Source organism: Phyllobates terribilis, unplaced genomic scaffold, assembly GCF_046119375.1.
Source record: "Phyllobates terribilis strain yellow unplaced genomic scaffold, ASM4611937v1 Scaffold_5__5_contigs__length_657084704, whole genome shotgun sequence".
Taxonomy (NCBI): domain Eukaryota; kingdom Metazoa; phylum Chordata; class Amphibia; order Anura; family Dendrobatidae; genus Phyllobates; species Phyllobates terribilis.
The window spans coordinates 154,291,270-154,314,451 of record NW_027362765.1 but is presented as its reverse complement, the minus strand read 5'-3'; the positions used below and the strand labels follow the sequence as shown (position 1 = coordinate 154,314,451).

At 39.1% G+C, this 23,182-nt stretch overlaps 1 protein-coding gene across 1 annotated transcript; it reads right to left on the bottom strand.

Moving 5' to 3' along the window:
* DLX4 (distal-less homeobox 4) lies at nt 1–22,741 on the bottom strand (the record flags this gene model as incomplete). The annotated part of the gene is made up of 3 exons (XM_073681559.1): nt 1–6,327; nt 6,797–6,990; nt 22,414–22,741. Coding segments are annotated over 3 exons (765 nt in total), but the record flags the coding sequence as incomplete, so codon positions are not given.
* Between the last annotated feature and the right edge of the window lie 441 nt (nt 22,742–23,182).

Genomic DNA, 23,182 nt, shown 5'->3' with positions numbered 1-23,182 from the left:
ATATCTATAATATAGATATATATATATATATATATATATATATATATATATATATACCTCAGGAATGGATCTTTGTAAAGAATAGCACATTTTGCTGATATGACTCATACATTATTAACATCTCTTTATAAATAAAATATTTTGACATTGTAACCATAATAAATTGGTTCATTAATAGTTATAATAAAAAAAGAATCATTTCAAAAGGACATGCACAAATATCTGAGGCCATCAAATATCCCTGAAAAGATCTGTAAACATTTCATGGTCATAGTAAGAAAGAGCCTAAGGAATATGATAATATTGAGGATTTCAAATATTGGTGATATAGTTCCCTTAAAGTTGAGACTATGAGCTGAGACTTTGGGTCTTTTTTTTAAAGGGAATCTGTCATCAGGTTTTTGCTTTGTAATTTGAGAGCATCATAATGTAGGGGGAGAAACCCTAATTCCAGAGATGTGTCACTTGTTAGTCTGCATGCTGTCATTTTGATACAATCACAGTTTTCTTTGCTGCAGATGTAGAAGTGCACTGAATACTGAGCCCTGTATATCCCTGCCCACACCACTGATTGGCAGCTTTCTGTGTACAATGTAAATTAACAGAAAGCTGCTAATCAGTGCTGGGGGCGGGCTTACACACAACAGTTGACTAGGAGGCATGAGACCACTAGTCCTGTGATGATAATCTCCTGCTGATAAAACATTGATTTTATTGTAATGGCAACACACAGTCTAGTAAGTGACACATCACTGGAATCAGGATCTCAGCCCCTACATCATGCTGCTCTAAGGTTACATTGCAAAAACCTGCTACAGATTCCCTTTAAGAGTAGAGTTTAGTCTTTGGCTTGCTAAACGTTTAGAAAACAGACAAGAAATAAAATCAATATATACATTATCATTAGTGACTGAACCTCTTAGTGTGTTAACACCACAATACTGTTAGCTAAAACCTGAAGGCCCCTCATACAATTACTGAGCATATTTCCAGAAGTAGCTCATGGACAAATGATAGTCACAAAGTACAAAGAACAATGGAGGTTAGGAGAGGACTAAAGAACTTGTAAAATGCCGACCAGTTAAAAAGTACACAGGTATTTCCCTTAAATGGGAGTTAGTGGATGGCCGAGAAACAAGTGGTGGTGGCCTTTGACTGACAGTAATAGAATATACCAGACTTTCATGGAACAGAATTCATAGAAATACAGTCAATAAGTATATATAAGCATGGCTGTAACTAACACAGTAACTGGTATGCCAGCTATCGTGTTGGACCAAAGGATTAAGGTTGGTTTTAAATTAAGGCAGAAGGGATCCCCAGAAACATCCTGAATTCACAATTGATCCTATCCATTCTCTAGTCCACCAGGGAACATATAATAAACCTCCTCACTGCTTATATCACTAGGAAATTAATCACTTCACTATCGTAGACCACCAGAGATTTTTAAACTTTCATACATTCTGTATGTAAATAGTGAGCAGGAGGGCAAAATTGCTTTTATTTTCTATAAAATTGGCCTTACAGGGGATCTTCCAATGGTTCCAGGGTATGGATTGACATTGCGAGTTGACTGGTCAGTACAAGAGGTTTATCAACTTTTCATGGTTATTGTACACTTACTGATCTGAATTTGCGAAAGAGCTTCTGTGTACCAGTAACCCAAAATTCTTTATTCTGAGACTGGCAACTTTTGCAGTGATCCCCACCATGTACAACTGAGTTAGGGATAACAATCACAGTGAATAATGAAAGGAACAGCGGTAAAATGAACATGGGACTAAAGAAAGAGTAATGGAGTCCAAGATAATAAAATACGTGTTGGCCGATCGCTTGTTAGACCAACAGTTACTTCTCTCAACTCCTCCTCGTACACATAAATGCTTGCTTTGGGCAAGAATAAATGGAAGAGTGGAGTGAACCACTGCCAGACACCTCTGACAACTGATCATCCTCCGAAAAAACTCAAGACACTAAAAGTCAACATAACCAATGCTTATCTACCACAACATCATCTAAAAAGATAGCATGACAATTTTCATGGACAGTAACAGGAGACAGCGGGTAACTTTATATGTATCCAAACCTGATTCATAGTGACTCAAAATTGATAGAGCAATGTAATTTGCCACCCCAAAATATGGTGAAGTTCCATGAATTAAATTATAATCTTTGGTCATACTTGTAGAACTGACAGGTGCCATAAGACACCTGATATTAAGCTGTCCAGTGCCTTGCGGATAGAACAGTTGCCACCACTTGACCCTTTTTTAGGCAAAAGGTGGAAACTTAATAACTCATCCCGTCACTTCATGGATCATTTGTTCCATATAAACAATTTTCCATGGGTTAAGCCATTGTAAACTAGCAGAAAAGTTTAGCTTAGCTACAATTGTTTTTTTCTTCTTAACGTATTTCAACTCAAGCAGTGGATCGATAAACTAGAACCACTTTAATGGTACTTATTACTTAGATATAGTGGAGGAAGCCATTATATTCTTCCCTAATGCCTCAAATATGAACTGTCTTCATTACTGTGATTGTGGGCAGAAGATAAATTGTCATCATGACCCTATCATTTAAGATCCCCTATATATTTGCACATCTATTGACTATCCCTCTTCATTACATAATGATAGGGTAGGGTTGGTGACTGATGGACATATCCACCTAGATCTCATACTGGCAATGTTAATGTGGATTTTTAGGTGGACTAACTATATATCTCCTAATATGTTTTTAAAAAAATTCTGGCAAAAAAAGATCTAAAATGTCAAACGAATCTTACATATTGATTAGTCGAAGGTAGTTTACGCTACAGTTTAGATTTTCCAAAAACTGAAATTCCACCTTTCAACATCAGGTCATTTTTTGAGCCAATGTTCTGTGCTGATTTATTCCTGCATATATTTTTCTAACACTTGGCGCTGTGTTTTTCTGACACACGCTCCAAATCACTGCAAGTTTCTGGGAGTTGTGCAATTCTGACAAGCATTGAAAAAGTCATGTAGTATTGAGATATAGATACTGTACTTACAAATATGTGTTATTTTTGATTCTTTCTCAAGCCCATGCAGCTGGAGCCTGCCACCCACTTTATTCTTCCATGTCAGATTTGTGGGCACTTGGTGCCTACAACAGCGAACTCTGACCAACAATATTAAAGGGGTTGTCTGGTACTTTTATATTGATGGACCATCCTTAGGATAGGTCATCAATATCTGACCGGTGGGGGTGTGCCACCCACCACCCCTACCAATCAGCTGTTTATGATGCCGGCAGTGGCAAGATGTGCTCAGTTGCGGAGCTGCACAGCTCCGTCAACTATATAGTGGCCAAAGGTAGGTACTGCACATCCGCTCCCTACTTGAATCACCGTGAGCAGGTGATTGTCAGATGGTGTTGAATGTCGCACCCCCTCCAATCAGATATGAATGACCTATCCTAAGGACAGGCCTTTAATATAGAAGTCCCAGACAACCCTTTTAACTATGCTTTGTGTCCACTCCGCCTAATATTGGATCTTGGACATGCACAGTCTATATTTTGTACACATGTGCTGTTTAGATGCTGCACTGTAACTGTCCTATGTACCTAACGTCATTAATGGCATGACATAAATAAGGGGTGAAAACCACCCAGGACTGATCACATTTCAGATATACAGCACGTGTTTTGCAAAGAAAAGGAAAGCAGACAAACATGGTCACAAAGGAGCCACCTAGACTGCAGAAATGGTATGAAATACTTAAGATTTTTTACATATTTTGGTATATATGTACTTTTTAAAATAATTGCTTTCCAATGAGGTCATTCAGATTTTTGGGGGAAATTTAGTCTTTAAATATTTATTTTTTTATTTTGCAGTTTTTCTTCTTTAAGAGCCCCGGTTAGAAGGGGAAACAGTCCACAGTCATGATAGATGTCAGCCTGATAGAACCTGGCTGCTCTGATGTGACCGGAGGGGCTCGGCCATCACATGATTGCCAGCTAAATAGAGACCATTCCTTGTTTCTTTCCTTAGATCTCATTCAGCACTGTCTATGCTGGAAAAGATATCTCAAAAGTGGTTATAATAAACCTCTCCACTTCTGTCTTCTCCTCAATTCCCCAGCTGTCTCTGGCACCCAATCTGCTCCTGCTAAATCTCAGGATCTTTACTCCTGCAACATATATTTATAAAGGAGTTGAATTATAGCCTACGACTGAACCTCATACATGAAGGTCCATACATTATTAGGTTACTGTATGGACAGTATACCATGAGCTCCTATGTTCCCTCTAGTGGTAGATGTAGGCAGTCACAATTTTTTTTTTAACGTAGCGTATAAAGATTATTCCGGACTCAGTGTCAGATAAATGGAGCTCCAACCTCAACAAAGATGTAGAAGGAAAGGAATCAGCACAATACTTTAGGTGTATAAAGATGAAGAAAATAAATTTGTGTTCAAGGATGAGCATTCACAATAAAGGGAACCTGAAAGCTGATTCATGATGGTAGTATGAATCAGAGTCCAGCTCTGTCATTTCATCTGGCCCCCTCCACAGTCCCCCTAAGTGACAGGTCTCTCCCTAAGGGCTCATGCAGATGACCGTATTTCAGGTCCAAGTCCAATCCAACAAAACATCAGATCACACTCAAACCAATATTATTCTATGGGGCTGTGCACAAGTCTGATTTTTTCCTCGGAACAAGTCTGTCCGAGGAAAAAAATCGCAGCATGCACCAGTTGCACCCGTAAATCAGATCGAACTCGGCCATGCAACTCAATGAGTCCATTGGAAATAATCGGACCACATTCGGATGACATGTAGTCCAGGCTGAAATGACGGAGCTGGACTCTGATTCATGCTCACCGTGGATCGGGCACCATGAATCAGCTACATGGTTCCCTTTAAGTTTGGTTACATGTATTTATAACCATATTGAAGTCTACCTGTCACCGTGAAGATGGAAATTTTAATTTATCGTTTATAGCAATGTAACCAGTCACCAAGGATTGAGCATCACTTATACAGCTATATCTCTGTGCTGAACAATGGTACTCAAGAACTGTCGTTCGTTTTTGTGAAAATTTAGGGTATGTAATGGAATAAAAAAATGAAATTCTTTACCAAGACAATGTTCATGTATATAGGTATACCAGTAATATACTTAGCAATGTATATGGAGCACGGGTGCATTCTTCATAGCAGAGATACAAAATAGTGTAATCTAAAATAGAAAAAAATGAAAGTGGCACTCACCAACCAGACCTTATCTTCTTTATTTATCCACTAATAAGATTAAAAGGCCAGCAGGATCAAAGTTAGCAGGACACAAACGGGCTATGGCCTTTTCACACTCTCTCTTGTGCTTTATCATCCTGCTAAATTTTATTTGTATTCTTGGAGAAATAAAGAAGTTAAGCTCTGGTGGTGAGTGGCACTTTCATTTTTCCTATTTTTGATCACAATGATAGATAGTTTATACTAGCTGCGCACCACACATTTGAGCTAATGTGATATCCTCTCCAACACTCCACGTGTCGTAAAAATGGCATAAGGAAATAGGTCTTGTAGGCTGTGCCAGTGTTTTTTGCCTTAGTTAGAAGATTCAAATTAGGCCCGTTTCAGGTTCTTCTTGAAACTATCACATTCCTAACCAACTGGGTCAAAATGTCCTCCCATTTTCAGGAATCATTTTCTCTTTTTTTTTTTGCTAACATTGTTTTATTTATGGAGTCCAAATCCCTGTTAAGAGTCTCATCATCCATTAAAAATGGCCAACCTGTTATGTGCGTTCTCTCATTAGGTGACTGAGAGTAGCCACATAGGTTGCCTATTTGATATATTTACTGTATTTCATAGAGTAAATAAATGTTAATTTAACATCTATTCATATACTTGACAGGCATCACGTGTATCAAAGCATTTTAGCTCCTTCTCCAGACAATGGATGGATCCACAGCAGTAATTATTATTATATAAGAGAGCACGTTAAGGAGAACTTGTCATATCCCCTTTCTTCCTATGACCCATATTGGCTGGTATCATCTGGCATGACAGTAAGATCATATTACAAATCTCTATTAGGTCCCATTACATCATTGGGGATCTTGAAAAAGTATCTGGAGCCTGATACCAGGGATTATAATTATTCAAGTAATTGGAAGGAATTGGGGTAGTCTTTGTAGTTGAAGAAAAGTCCCAACTCGGAGGAACATTGGGAGAAGAAGGAGAAAGTGAAGATGAGGTGAGCGCTTGATCTCCATCCTGAATACTTGAACCTTGTTTTATGATCTTCTTGTACTTGGACCTCTTATTCTGAAACCATATTTTCACCTATAATAAAGGGAAGACATATAAACATCACTTGACATAAGACATTGGGAGCATCATCATTGGGTGATAAGAGTCCGCATGTGACTCTAGAACTGTCCAATTATAGATCAAGAAAATCAGACCGCGGTTCTAAAGATATATCAGAAGTGCTCGATTTAATGGTTACCCATGGCTGCAACATCCTATCCCCAGTTATATTTTCAGTAGAAGCAAAATCCATTTGGAGGTAACTTTGGAGAAAATCACTTGCCACTGAGACGATTAACAAACAATCTACATGACCCTACTCATATTTCCTGTGTCTACCACAACGTAGATGCAGTGGACCTAAGAGTCATCTCCACTGGTGGGTCCAAGGACCTCAGTCCAACACCTACAGCCCTATCTCCAGCTCTATTTCTTCCATCCACTGGATCTTTCATTGTTTTTAGACACTTTTAAATATTACCCAGAAGCCTTTGTTCCTCACCTGTGTCTGTGTTAGGCCAAGCTGTGCCGCCAGCTCTGCCCTCTCTGGTAGTGCCAAATACTGAGTTTGTTGGAACCTGTGATTTAATGCCTGTAGTTGTAAACTGGAATATATTGTGCGAGGTTTTCTAATTTTCTTCCCTTTTCCATTGATCCGGATTTCTCCATTTTCTATGACCGTTGATTTCTCCAGCTCTGAGAAGACAATTGACAAGTGATAAATTACGTACAAGTAATATGATTTGTGCTTAGCTTAAGAGGACAACATTTTTGAACTGATGGATCTTATTCTTAAAAGCACAAAGAAAGAAATAGTAACTCAAGATGGCGGGTCAAAATAAGGACAGTGAAGTTGAATCCGAGGACATATTGGAAATTGACCAAGATGGTATCAGTCATGACCTCGGGCTTTAATACTAAAGAAAGGTAACTTTCCACAGAACGGAGAGCAACAGATACAATTACCCCCAACCTGTTTGACAATGACTTTATCTATTCATACATGCAAAGTAATCCACAGCCAAAGTAATCCTAAAAAAATGGGGTTTTCAATAAACATCTGAGACTGGTATATGTGGATGAGGGATGGAGCATTGTGTCTCTGGCTGGTCACTGAAGCTTTAAATGTTTATACCCATCTTTATAAGTTGTGCATAGGTAAAAACTTACTTATTGGTGGGGGTCCAACAGCTGGAACCCCTGAGAACTGGGATCTATAGAGTCACATCTAAATGGAGTGGTTGCCAGACATGAGCACCACTGCTTCATTCATTGGCTGTGGGACTAAACCAGTCCTATAAAGAACGCCTGGAGCTGTGATGCACATGCCCACCCATCATTCCATTCAAATGGAGGAGCCACATTCTCATGATCGGTGGGGATCTAGAGCCAAAACAGAGCTTCTGATACCTGGGCCATTTATGTACATGCACGGCCATTTGTTTAGTGGCTGCGGAAGGCAAATTTTATGACTAGCTAGAGTTCCCATTTATAACAAAGGCTGATCCCTGATAGAGATTTCTGAAGCTGAACCACTAATTGAACTGAAAAATGGATAGTAGCGATGAGATAAGTTGTTATGAGATTTCTTGGCTCATCTGACAATGTCTACCATAATTAACGTCATAAAATTAAGAGTTTCTGTAATGATGGATGTCTTTCTTCTGATAACCTGTAATTAGAACTCATATAAAATGTAGTATCAATATTATTTCAGCGGGGCATGGAATTTACTGTACGATGAAATGATTCTAATTGTAAGGTAAAACAAATAGTGATTGCATTGAATGACAATTCTGTAATAGATTCTGATTAATTACTATTTATAATCCTAAAACATTTTTTCTAAAAAAATCTATCTGGGATAAAAGTAAAGATGAACGTTTCTTCACTTGAATCAGAAACTTGACATGATTCAGGACTAATTGCAAAGCCTCTTCAGTTATTTTCATTTTAGATCTAATGGAGCAATAAAAAATCATTACAAATGTGACTATGCCTATTAACAGCACTGAAAAAGTTTGCTAGGCGGGGAGGGCGCTATTGCATTGGATTCTATGAAAAGTGTTCTCCATCCACAGTGGTGAATAATGGTACTGCAAGTTTTGTAAATGTTTGAAAGTAAAATTACACACAGCACAGGCCTCAACAAAACACTGAAGTTAGTAATATGTAGCCTTTCATAATAGTATTCCTTGTAATACTTTAAGGGGTTTGCTTCAACATTACTTTAGAGGGAACTTGTCCGGTCCCCCAACACAGCAGCATTCACATATGTATTACTAAATTCCCTACCTAACCAAAAAAATCCATGTGTAAAAAAAGATTTATAATCTCTGTTTTTCTTATGCTAATTAAGCTTTTGACTAGTCGATGGGACGTTAGTTTCCCCAGACTAGTCAGCCCTCTTTGTATATTATCATGAGAGTTGGCATTATCGTTGTACGTGAGCCGTCTTCTGCACTTCTGGTCATTCGCAGTGCATACACCCGGCTTCAAAGACTTGCCTGAAGAAAGTCACATGCCTGCGCAAGGTTTGCAGAGAATTGGCGATAACGCAGACTCTTGCAAATCATGTTATCACGCCCACAGTGGCATGATAATATGTAAAGAGGGATGACTAGTCTGGGGAATCTAACTCCACAGACAATGTCATTTTAAGTGGTGTGGTGTGTGGATCAGCCTTAATAGTGACAAACCAAAGACATTTGGGCAGTAAACTCTGCAGAGACAAGTTGTGGCTGGTAGAAGTCAGTATGACGGTCAGGAGCAGGTGGAGAAGAAAAGAAAGAGAGTGACTCCAGAGTTGGAGTTACCTGCAAAGTTCTGCCTCTGCTCACTGTAAGGTCTGAAGAGTGATGATGGGTGATAACATTCTTGTTTGTGATAGAATGCCCAGCATAGAGTTACATTTGTAGGGGTTATACTGGGAGATATTTATACTGGGAGATATAGTTTTGCTTGGTTCAATCTTAACCAGGGGAGGAGTCCTGAGGAGATAATTTGCATATTTCCACTGCATTTTGGGGTAAGTGAAGAGTCTCCGCGAGCTCAAAGAACACTGGATTTTGGCTGTTGGAGCTGAAAAGAGGACATCGGTAAACCGCGCGCCGCCATTTTGAAGCATTTCACTGTTTTTAGAACATTAACAGTAAGAACATGGAAGAGTCCAGGAGCCATTTGGTGAGCTGCATATCCTGCTACATGTTCACAGACTTGCCAGTGGAAAAGCCAAACTTCACATGCCAGAAATGCAAGCTTGTGTCCCTGTTGGAGGAAAAGTTGCGAAATCTAGAAGAGAGGTTAACTACCTTGAAAATCATTAAGGAAGGTGAAGAGTTCTTAGACAGAGCAGAATTATCTCTTCATGATTCAGAAAGAGAAGAAATTCGAACTGCACCTGAGGAAACAGAGGAATGGAAGCATGTGACCCACAGGAGCCGGAGGATCGAGAGGCAGTCAGCACCCATACTGCTCAGGAACCAGTACCAGGCTCTCACGCAGGAGAACCTTGAAGAAATACAGCAAGATAAGACTTTGCCAGCAATGAATAACCTTGTAAGCCCTCAGAATCCTCCTGGATGGAGAAAGAAGAATGTTGTGAAGAAAAAACGAAGAGTGGTGGTCATGGGGGATTCCCTGTTAAGAGGAACAGAGGCCGCTATCTGCAGACCAGACATAACCTCAAGAGAAATGTGCTGTCTTCCTGGAGCAAAAATTAAAGATGTGTCTGACAGGATATCAAGACTCTTCAGACCTACAGATCACTACCCATTCCTGCTAATACATGTGGGGACAAATGACACCGCAAGAAAGGACCTGGAAACCATCTGCAGTGACTTTGAAGACTTAGGCAAGAAAGTGAAAGAATTGGGAGCGCAGGTGGTCTTCTCATCCATCCTCCCAGTGGATGACCATGGAACAATGAGGTGGAATAAGATTCTACAGGTGAACAACTGGCTACGTCGATGGTCCCGTCAACAAGGATTTGGATTTCTGGATCACGGGATGAATTACCTATACGATGGACTACTTGCTAGAGATGGGGTGCACCTTACGAAGACTGGAAAACATGTATTTGGAAGTCGCCTTGCTACACTCATCAGGAGAGCTTTAAACTAGAACAATGTGGGAAGGGAAGCAAAAGGCCAGAAAAAGCCATACAGCTGACAAATACTATTGAGATCTCTGCTACTGGAAGTGGAAAGAAAGAACAAAGACAAAAAAATCTAAATAAAAATATGGGAGGAAGAGAAACCAATCACAAACTAAAATGTTTTTATACAAATGCACAAAGCATGGGCAACAAACAAGGAGAATTGGAACTACTAATGCAGGAAAAGAAATATGATGTCATTGGAATCACTGAAACTTGGTGGGACGATACACATGATTGGAATAAAAGGCTAAAAGGATACAACTTATTTGCAAGAAACAGAATTGATAAACGAGGAGGAGGTGTCGCATTGTATGTTAGAAAAGCGTATATCTGCACAGAGATTGAAGCTTCAGAGACTGGGAGTTCTGTGGAAACTGTTTGGGTAAGAATACAAGGAGAGAACAACGGAAAGGACACCATTGTAGGCATTTACTACAGGCCACCTGGGCAAGCTGAAGATATGGATGAACTCTTTATGTATCAAATGACCAAGTTCTCCAAAAAATATGACGTAGTGGTCATGGGAGATTTCAACTATCCAGACATTTGTTGGGAATCTCTCTCAAGTAAAACTAACAGGTCAAGCAAATTCTTATCCTCTCTTGCTGACAACTTTATCTTCCAAAAGGTAGGGGAGAAAACAAGGGGATCTGCTACTTTGGATCTAATCCTTATAAACAGGGAGGAAATGGTTGAGGAGGTAAAGGTGGCTGGGACGCTAGGAGGCAGCGATCATGCTATTATAGAATTTTGGATAACTAGAGGAGGAAGACATGTGAAGACTCAAACTTCAAGGTTAGATTTTAGAAAGGCAGATTTTAAGAGACTCAGAAAGAGAATAGGAGGGATCCAATGGCTGGATGTCCTTAAGGACAAAAATGTCCAGGAAGGATGGGAAATTTTTAAAAATGAGATTCTCAAAGCACAATCGTTAACAATCCCGAAAAGTAGGAAGAATGGGAAGCATTTAAGGAAACCAGGATGGATGAACACAGAACTTAAACACATGCTAAAAAGAAAGAAAGAAATGTTTATTAAATGGAAAGAGGGAGGCATATCTAAAGAAGATTATAATGCAGTCTGCAGATCCTGCAGGGCACGTATCAGGTTAGCTAAAGCTGACAATGAATTAAGGCTTGCAAGAGATGTCAAAAGCAATAAAAAAGGATTTTGGGGGTATGTCAAAAGTAAAAGAAAAGTCAAAGATGCTATAGGATTTTTACAGGATGAAAATTGAGAAATGGTAAGAGAGGATGTTGAGAAGGCCGAACTTTTTAATTCCTATTTTGCATCTGTTTTCTCTCAGAAAGAAAATGTAACATCAACTGATTTGCACTGTCCTTTTAAAGGAATAGAAGAATCCAAGTTATCTGTAAACAGAAAGATTGTGAGGGAATATTTAGCTAACATAAATGAGTTCAAGTCTCCAGGTCCAGATGAATTACACCCCAGAGTACTGAAGGAGATCGTAGAAGAAATTTTAGAACCACTCTCCATAATCTTTGAAAATTCTTGGAGAACAGGAGAAGTCCCAGAAGACTGGAGAAGAGCAAATGTTGTTCCTATCTTCAAAAAGGGGAAGAAGGTGGACCCAGGGAACTATAGGCCGGTGAGTCTGACTTCTATACCAGGAAAGATCTTTGAACAAATTATTAAACATCATGTATGTAAGTACCTGGATAAGAATGAAGTGATTAACCAGAGTCAGCATGGGTTTGTAACTAACAAGTCATGTCAGACTAACTTAATTTCCTTCTATGACAGAATCACTGACTGGGTGGATCAGGGAAATGCTGTAGATATAGTATATCTTGACTTCAGCAAAGCATTTGACAAAGTATCTCACACCATCCTTATTGAAAAAATGACCAAGTATGCAATGGACCAGGCAACTGTTAGGTGGATTCATAACTGGCTTAGTGATCGGACTCAAAGGGTGGTTGTAAATGGCTTCACATCCAGCTGGATGAATGTCTCAAGTGGGATACCACAGGGCTCTGTCCTGGGACCTGTATTGTTCAACATCTTCATCAATGATTTAGATGAAGGAACTGATTAAATTTGCTGATGACACAAAGCTAGGAGGGATAGCTAATACTAGAGAAGAGAGAGAGAGGATTCAAAAAGACCTAAATAAACTGGAGCAGTGGGCAGCAACCAACAGAATGGTTTTTAACAGGGAAAAATGCAAAGTACTACATCTGGGCAATAAAAATGAAAAAAGCATATACAGAATGGGAGGAATAGAGCTAAGCAACAGTACATGTGAAAAAGACTTAGGTATACTAACAGATCATAGACTGAACATGAGTCAACAGTGTGATGCAGCAGCAAAAAAGGCAAATACAATTCTGGGATGTATTAACAGAAGCATACAGTCTAGATCACGTGAAGTCATTATCGGTCTTTACTCCTCTTTGGTCAGACCTCATCTGGAATACTGTGTACAGTTTTGGGCACCACATTTTAAAAAAGACATAGACAAACTGGAGCAAGTTCAGAGAAGAGCGACCAGAATGGTGACTGGTCTGCAAACCATGTCCTATGAGGAACGGTTGCAGGATTTGGGAATGTTTAGCTTGCAAAAAAGAAGACTGAGAGGAGACTTAATAGCTGTCTACAAATATGTCAAGGGCTGTCACATTGTAGAAGGATCATCTTTATTCTCATTTGCACAGGGAAAGACTAGAAGCAACGGGATGAAACTAAATGGGAGGAGACACAGATTAGTTATTAGAAAAAACTTTTTGACAGTTAGGGTGATTAATGAGTGGAACAGGCTGCCACGAGAGGTGGTGAGTTCCCCTTCAATGGACGTCTTCAAACAGAGGCTGGACAGACATCTGTCTGAGATGATTTAGTGAATCCTGCTTTGAGCAGGGGGTTGGACCAGATGACCCAGGAGGTCCCTTCCAACTCTACCATTCTATGATTCTATGATATGGCAGGCATACCACAGGTCTGTATAAATCCTGGGTTTTGGCAATCACTCTGATTTTTTCCTTTCTACCCCAAAGCCCCTTATTTCAAAAAGAGTCAGCCCTTCATATTATCTTATATACACTGTATCATATACATTGTTATCCGTTAATATTGTAAACAGTGCTCTCCTTTATTATATAAAGTGTACTCCCTTAATATTATATATGGTATTGTCCCTAATTATTACATACGCCAACTGACTCCTCTAGTATTTGGGTCTGGCATGTGGTATGAATACATTTTGGGGTGTAATGAATGGGGTCATATACACTGTGAGTCAAATGGCGGATGTGCAAGGAAAGAATTTTGTTTAGAACATTACATGCGCCACTTTTTCTTCTGAAGATGGGGAGTGCATATTATCTCATATGCCTAGGGCACCAACATACCTAATCCCAGTCCTGCGCTATTTCCAGTATTGTGAGGTATAGTACTGATAGTTTTGTTTGTCTGACCTTTAATGTCTTCAGTGGAGGGGAACTTGATTTATGGATACTGGAAAAAGGAACTATGAAGATGTCTGTAGAAGTCCAGGTCATAAAGGCCACCACAATAGGAGGGAGTTGGAATGTAGAAATTCTGCATTGTTCAAGGTAGCAGTTACTGTTGGAGAAGACGTGACCTATCGTACGGGATGCGTCCAGTGATCAAGAACATACACCTGCCACCTGAGCAGAGGAATAGCTGTAAGGCGTGCAGTGGTAACAGCCTACCTAGGAATTAGGGCTACGGAGGGGCCTATTGGCCCTCCATCACTAAGATACCAACACTATCAATATCATAGTTGGGGGTTGATACAGATTTTACATCAAGGCTCAGGAACACTCAAGATCACTCAATGGCATTCTTGGATCTTGGGGTGACCCGTTTGGTTGTGGACTATACCTTTCTTTTACAACATCTTGCTACAGTTCACATTAAAGGAAATTTGATAAATTACTAATTAATCTTATAATATTACTAATAAGATGGGAAAACCCTGTTCATGGTTTTTCTATTTTTCAATTAGCACATTCTGCATATTATATATCTGAGCCACATAGTAATAAGAGGCCGATATACACTACAGCAGATGTTTCCACCTTGTGGCGCTCCTGTAGCACAACTACCACTTCTGACATGCCCACAATTATATACGCTATATAAAAATACAGTCCTCCTAGGCCCCATGCAGATTGGTAAACTGATGCCTATAGATAGCTGTAACTCAGCGTATCTCTGATTTCATACTAAGGCATGCAGAGCTTTTTTCATGGATTGATACCGAGTAGCATCATATCATATGCCATTATAGGTGAAATATGGATATAGTCTCTTTGGTAGATGCCAGAATAATAGAAAAAATACAGTGGCACAGAACTAGGACTTCTATCTGTCTAGTAGATTACTGGCACAGCCGTTATTTATATTTGGAGGCCGGAAAAAAGAAAATGTTTTTACCAGCAATAGCATGTGCTGATATTTTTGCATAATGAAACGATGTGTGTGCAGTAGTGATGAGCGAGTGTGCTCGTTTAACCCTTTCGCCGAGCATGCTCGGGTGCTTTCCGAGTATCTTCGGTGTGCTCGTATATTAAGTTCGAGTCTCTGCATCTGCATGATTTAAGTCTGTTAGTCAGCCTCAACACATGCAGAGATTGCCTGTTTGTTAGGGAATCCTCACATGTGTTGAGGCTGACTAACAGTCATATATCATGCAGACGCAGGGACTCGAATTTAATATACAAGCACGCTGAAGATACTTGGAAAGCACCCGAGAGTACTCGACGAAAGGGTTAAACAAGCACGCTCGATCATCACTAGTGTGCAGTCAAGTTTCTTCCTATTTAAATTGACTACTACTCTTTTACAAGGTCGCCTATCCTGTGAATCAAAGAAAAGGAATACACTCATTTTTTTTTACAATAAATAATTCCCAAATCAAGCCATTCACCAAACAGCTTCATCTAGGTTGATGAAGTCTGATGAAGCCACTGGCGAAATGCGTGACGGGTGTGTGTTAGTGAATAAAGCCCTGTAATCCATCTGGCTTTCTTTATTTAGATAAATGTTCTACTTATTTTTATTTTTATCGGCTATTATGCTCTTTATTCAACATTCATTTTTTCAGCTCTTTTTGTTGTTGCTCCCATCTGCTCTCATGTACATGTTATTGGGTAATTGCACTTGCACTTTTGCAATATTATGACTTATTGATTAGTCTGCACAACATGGTAGTTGTCTTTACCTATTTCTACAGCACATTTGGTTCATCCATTATTTCTTCTTGCTATTATAACTGTGTATTTGTTCTGTTTTTAAAGCATATTTGATGTATTTTCCCGTATAAATAAAGCACTGTGCCCTGCATTTGGTTGGCTGATTTGGTCTTAAATCTAAAGCTGGTCATACACATGAGAACTCTGTTGACCGATCAGCAATCTCCACTGACTCTCCCGTACACATGAACACTTAGTTTGGCCTAGCCTTCATCTAATATATATAATCGTCTTATCCCGTCTGTCTGTCCTTCTGTCCAGGAAATCCTGCGTCGCTGATTGGTCCGGCCGCGGCCAATCAGTGACGCGGGATTTCAGAAAAAGATGGCGGCCGTTAGCGGCTCATCTGCCGCACAGAGGTCAGCGGCGATGCAGCCGGGAGATGACCGGCGCTAGCCGGTCATCTCTCGGCTGCTCGCAGCAGAAGTACCCCGACTGGCGGTGCCGCTGACCTCCATGCGGCTACCATCGGGAGATCAGCGGCTAGGGCCGCTGATCTCCCGACGGCAAGTGTGAAGGGAGGACCGGGGAGCGGCGCCGCCGGTCGGGATACTTCTGCATTTTTCTTTACTTAGCTGCTTTTTTCTTGCCATAATACAAATTCTAACAGTCTATTCAGTAGGACTATCAGCTGTGTATCCACCAGACTTCTGCACAACACAAGTGATGGTCCCAACCCCATTTATAAGGCAAGATATCCCACTTATTAAACCTGACAGGGCACACCTGTGAAGTGAAAACCATTTCCGGTGACTACCTCTTGAAGCTCATCAAGAGAATGCCAAGAGTGTGCAAAGCAGTCATCAAAGCAAAAGGTGGCTACTTTGAAGAACCTAGAATATAAGAAATATTTTCAGTTGTTTCACATTTTTTTGTTAAGTATATAATTCCACATGTGTTAATTCATAGTTTTGATGCCTTCAGTGTGAATGTACAATTTTCATAGTCAAGAAAATACAGAAAAATCTTTAAATGAGAAGGTGTGTCCAAACTTTTGGTCTGTACTGTATATATACATATATATAGTGGGGGAAATAAGTATTTGATTCCTTGCTGTTTTTGTAAGTTTGCCCACTGACAAAGACATGAACAGTCTATAATTGTAAAAGTAGGTTAATTTTAACATTGAGAGATAGAATATCCAAAATAAAATCAAGAAAATCACATTGTATAAATTAGATAATTTTATTTGCATTTTGTAGTGAGAAATAAGTATTTGATCCCTCTGGCAAACAACACTTAATACTTGGTGGCAAAACCCTTGTTGGCAAGCACAGCAGTCAGACGTTTTTTGTAGTTGATGATGAGGGTTGCGCACATGTCAGGAGGAATTTTGGTCCTCTCCCCTTTGCAGATCATCTCTAAATCATTAAGATTTTGAGGCTGTCGCTTGCTTCTTTTTGAGCCACTTCTTTGTTGCCTTGGCTGTAGGTTTTTGGTCATTATCTTGCTGGAAGACCCAGCCACGACCCATCTTTAATACTCTTACCGAGGAAAGGAGGTTGTTGGCCAAAATCTCGCGATACATGACCCCATCCAACTTCCCTTTAGTACGGTGCAGTCGTCATGTCCCCTTTGCAGAAAAGCACCACCAAAGTATAATGTTTCCCCCACCATGCTTCACAGTTGGGACGATGTTCTTAGGGTTGTACTCATCCTTCTTCTTCCTCTAAACACGGCGAGTTGAGTTAATGCCAAAGAGCTCAATTTTTGTCTCATTTGACCACAGCACCTTCTCTTAATAACTCACAGAATCATCCAAGTGTTCATTGGCAAACTTCAGACGGGCCTGCACATGTGCCTTCTTGAGCAGGTGGACCTTGCGGGCACTGCAGGATTTTAAACCTTTCAGGCATAATGTGTTACCAATGATTTTTGGTGACTGAGATCCCAGCTGCCTTGAGATCATTAACAAGTTCCCCCCTGTGTAGTTTTAGGCTGATCTCTCACCTTCCTCATGATCTAGGATACCCCACGAGGTGAGATTTTGCATGATGCCCCAGATTGATGTCGATTGATAGTCATTTTGTATTTCTTCCATTTTCTTACTATTGTACCAACCATTGTTTCCTTCTCATCCAGCGTCTTACTTATGGTTTTGTAGCCCATTCCAGCTTTGTGCAGGTCTATGATCTTGTCCCTGACATCCTTAGAAAGCTCTTTGGTCTTGCCCATGTTGTAGAGGTTAGAGTCTGACTGATTAATTGAGTCTGTGGACAGGAGTCTTTTATACAGGTGACTATGTAAGACAGCTGTCTTTAATGTAGGTAACGAGTTGATTAAGAGCGTCTAACTGGTCTGTAGGAGCCAGAACCCATAATGGTTTGTAGGGGATCAAATACTTATTTCTCACTGCAAAATACAAAAACAATTATCTAATTTATACAATGTGATTTTCTTGATTTTTTGGGGATATTTTATCTCTCAATGTTGAAATTAACCTACCCTTAAAATTATAGACTGTTCATGTCTTTGTCAGTGAGCAAACTTGCAAAAACAGCAAGGGATCAAATACTTATTTCCCCCACTGTATATATAATAATAATCATAGGCTATTTCATTAAGAAAAATAATGATAGCCTTTCAACTGTCATCCCTATTCCATGTTTTTATGTAAGTGGAGTCGTGTGACTTTCTCTCTCCTAAGTCACACTTTATTAGAAATTAACGAAAAAGTGCTAAAAAAACATTTATTCAGTTTGACTTACACAACAGTTCAAGCTTTTACTACATGCTCTATCACATCCAACTTCTGAGGTTCTTCAGCAGCAGAAGTTTATATTATGCACTGCTTTGTAATGTCATAATTAATACACACCTCAGCTGCTGCAGCTCTTCTTTTTAAAAATAATAGATCAATCAAGGAAGAATAGATCTCTCCTTGCTCTCAAAAGGAGTTTCTCAGAATTGTGAGGAGTTATACTGTATAGTCATGAAACTTCTCAGTGGCTTCTAATAAAGTCCTATTATTTACAGTCAATATCACATATATTATACGTATTGATATAAATCTAATACATAATAAATATATATTATATATTTGTGTATACATATATATGTATACAAGTGCCAGGTGTTAAATATTCCAGCTCTAAACACTCCTGACTAGTTAGTACTACATTTCCATAATCTCATCTTAATTATACTTTTGCCCGTTATCCAAGAAGCGTGTTTTGTAATGCAAATTAAATTCTCATAAATCCAGTGAGCTGTCACAGCCCTAAACCCCCGCAACATACACAGGACCGAGAAAGAAATGTCAAGATAAGTCATTACTACGCTGTGACCGGAAGGATAAAGCTATATGGACAAATATAGATACTGTACAGAGATATATAGATATTAGATAGTAGATAATAGATAGATAGATAGATAGATAATGTAGATAGATAGATAGATAGATAATGTAGATAGATAGATAGATAATGTAGATAGATAGATAGATAGATAATGTAGATAGATAGATAGATAGATAATGTAGATAGATAGATAGATAGATAGATAGATAGATAGATAATGTAGATAGATAGATAGATACTGTAGATAGATAGATAGATAGATAGATAGATAGATAATGGAAGATAGATAGATACTGTAGATAGATATATAGATAATAGATAGTAGATAATAGATAGATAGATAGATAGACAGATAGATACAGTCATATGAAAAAGTTTGGGCACCCCTATTAATCTTAAGCTTAATGTTTTATAAAAATTGGTGTTTTTGCAACAGCTATTTCAGTTTGATATATGTAATAACTGTTGGATACAGTAATGTTTCTGCCTTGAAATGAGGTTTATTGTACTAACAGAAAATGTGCAATCTGCATTCAAACAAAATTTGACAGGTGCATAAGTATGGGCACCTCACCAGAAAAGTGACATTAATATTTAGTAGATCCTCCTTTTGCAAAAATAACAGCCTCTAGTCGCTTCCTGTAGCTTTTAATGAGTTCCTGGGTCCTGGATGAAGGTATTTTTGACCATTCCTCTTTACAAAACAATTCCAGTTCAGTTAAGTTTGATGGTCGCCGAGCATGGACAGCCTCTTCAAATGATCCCACAGATGTTCAATGATATTTAGGTCTGGGGACTGGGATGGCCATTCCAGAACATTGTAATTGTTCCTCTGCATGAATGCCTGAGTAGATTTGGAGCGGTGTTTTGGATCATTGTCTTGCTGAAAGATCCATCCACTGCGTAACTTCAACTTTATCACTGATTCTTGAACACTATTGCCAGGAATCTGCTGATACTGAGTGGAATCCATGCGTCCTTCAACTTTAACAAGATTCCCAGTGCCGGCATTGACCACACAGCCCCAAAGCATGATGGAACCTCCACCAAATTTTACTGTGGGTAGCAAGTGTTTTTCTTGGAATGCTGTGTTTTTTTGCCACCATGCATAACGCCTTTTTGTATGACCAAACAACTCAATCTTGGTTTCATCAGTCCACAGGACCTTCTTCCAAAAAGAAATAGGCTTCTTCAAATGTGCTTTTGCATACCTCAGCCGACTCTGTTTGTGCGTACTTGCAGAAACGGCTTCTTTCGCATCACTCTCCCATACAGCTTCTCCTTGTGCAAAGTGCGTTGTATAGTTGACCGATGCACAGTGACACCATCTGCAGCAAGTTGATGCTGCAGCTCTTGTCCTTGACTGATCTCACCATTCTTCTTCTCTGCCTTTCTGATGTTTTTCTTGTCCTGACACTTCTGGCCTTAACAAGAACTGTCCCTATGTTCTTCCATTTCCTTACTATGTTCCTCACAGTGGAAACTGACAGGTTAAATCTCTGAGACAGCTTTTTGTATCCTTCCCCTGAACAACTATGTTGAATAATCTTTGTTTTCAGATCATTTGACAGTTGTTTTGAGGAGCCCATGATGCCACTCTTCAGAGGAGATTCAAACAGGAGAACAACTTGCAAGTGGCCACTTTAAGTAGCTTTTCTCATGATTGCATACACCTGGCTATAAAGTTCAAAGCTCAATGAGGTTACAAAACCAAAAAAAGTGCTTTAGTAAGTCAGTAAAAAGTAGGCAGGAGTATTTAAAACAAGAAAATGATAAGGGTGCCCATACTTATGCACAGGTCAAATTTTGTTTGAATGCAGATTGCACATTTTCTGTTAGCACAATAAACCTCATTTCAAGGCAGAAACATTACTGTGTCCAACAGTTATTACATATATCAAACTGAAATAGCTGTTGCAAAAACACCAATTTTTATAAAACATTAAGCTTAAGATTAATAGGGGTGCCCAAACTTTTTCATATGACTGTAGATAATTGGTAGAATAGATAGACAGATATATAGATGATTGATAGGTAGATAGATATAATGATTGATAGATAGATAAATGATATATAGATGATAGAATGATAGATGGATAGATAGATGATAGATGGATATATAGATTGATTGATTGATAGATAACATATAGATAGATAATAGATAAATAATAGATAGAAGATAGATAGATAGATAGATACTGGAGATAGATACATAGATAGATAGATAGATAGATAGATAGATAGATAGATAGATAGATACTGGAGATAGATAGATAGATAGATAGATAGATAGATAGATAGATAGATAGATAGATAGATAGATAGTGGAGATAGATACATAGATAGATAGATAGATAGATAGATAGATAGATAGATAACATATATATGGTATTACTTGAGCTCACAGAATAATTATTGGTCCTGTGTAACAAATAACAATCAATAGTAATGAAAATTAACCCATGTAAGCATCATAAATGACATAAACATGAATTTATCACCTGGTAAATCACTTCTGCACACAAAACAATATTAACCATCTCCGGGCCATCATATTTGTTTCAGGGCATAAATCACAGTGCTGCCATTGTTCTGTGCCAAACTTTGTGAACATTTATTGGCAATCTCTCTGTGTAAACAGGCTATTACTATATTGCATCACAGAGAGTAGATTATCAATACTTTACTCATTTTTATACTCAACCAAATTTCTTTATAGAAGTTGAATTAAAGTACGATTTAAAGACCTTATGGACTACAACCCACAGCAATACATTTAGATCCTGTCCTGCCAGTATACACATTTACAAGTGGTGCACAGTCTGAGGGACTACAAAACACATATGGCAGGCAGAAGTCACATCTATGTAGACCTCTGCACAGGACATATGTTCAGGAGAGGACTGTACCCGTCTGGTATGGTGAATAGTAATACTATTCAAATGGGAGCAGTACTCTACATAATATCACACTACTGTGCCAAGGTAACTTCGATAAGTGAGCACATAGTATTATAATAAAGTGCCATACAATGCACATATATGTATAACAGTACCATACAGTGATGAAATAACAGCGATATGCCTAATTAATACCTGGGTTCTCCTTGCAAAAGTTTTAATAAATGTGCCCCTTGCGATTACAATAAGAAAACTCCCTGCCCTTCACTCACACCAAATTGCTGACATTGTAATTGTACTGCATTCATAAATAGTTTTACAAAAAAGTTAAAAAAATCAGATTAAACCTCACCAAATACCGTATTTTAAAGTGTGTCATTATTACCCCATAATAATTAGAACAATGCGTTATTGTAATGTGAGTATAAAGGGCCCAGTTAGTTACCCATGTATTTAAACTGTAATTTATACTATATTAGTGCCAATGTGCCATGTATTTTAATAAAATGGTGTCCACCAACCTGGGTCTTCATGAAGTCTTCCACCTTGGCTAATTGTGCCACTGTAGTGCTGGTAGCTAAGATAGGGGCTCCCGTTATGATGCCCATGAGGATTAGATACAGGTGATGTTGGATATGGGTATGGGAATGATCTTCCTCCATAGGCCGACACCCCTGGAGAGAAGAGACCCTCATGTCCAGTAGAGTGGAAGCCATGCAATGGGTAATGTCCATGTGCCAAGATTGGAGAATGTTGTGGTTGAGGAGATGATGTTGGTCCATGGCTGTAGTCTAGAAAGGCTGACTTTGATGGATCCAGGAACGTATCAGTAATAGAGGTAATTTCTAATAGTAGAGGTCACTTGGTCCAGGTTCATGTCAAACCATGTGTTGGTGGTGACCCATGATGATCAACCTCCATCTCATACCTGCTCCAGTCATCAAGCTGTACTTCCCTGTCAATAGTCAAGTACTGTACCTCTAGCAAGTCAGCTCTGCCAAACTCCTGGAGCCGCCTCCAACATTGTAATTGGTAGGTACTTCTCTTGATGTCACCGATTCTTCCCCAGGGAAGCCCTCATTAATATAATTAGCTCTGTGTGCAAGCAGCTGGTTGAATGAAAGCTGCTCACAACCTGGGCTGTTGTTCTGCAGGTTGTAACTTGCTCCAACTGTCTGATCAACAAGAGCAGACGAGGGGAGGAAGGCGAGAGCTGCCCTGCAAAACAACCAAGTGTATGTACGGATCTATAGGGTTAGGGAATCAGATCATACGGATGTTCACATAGGG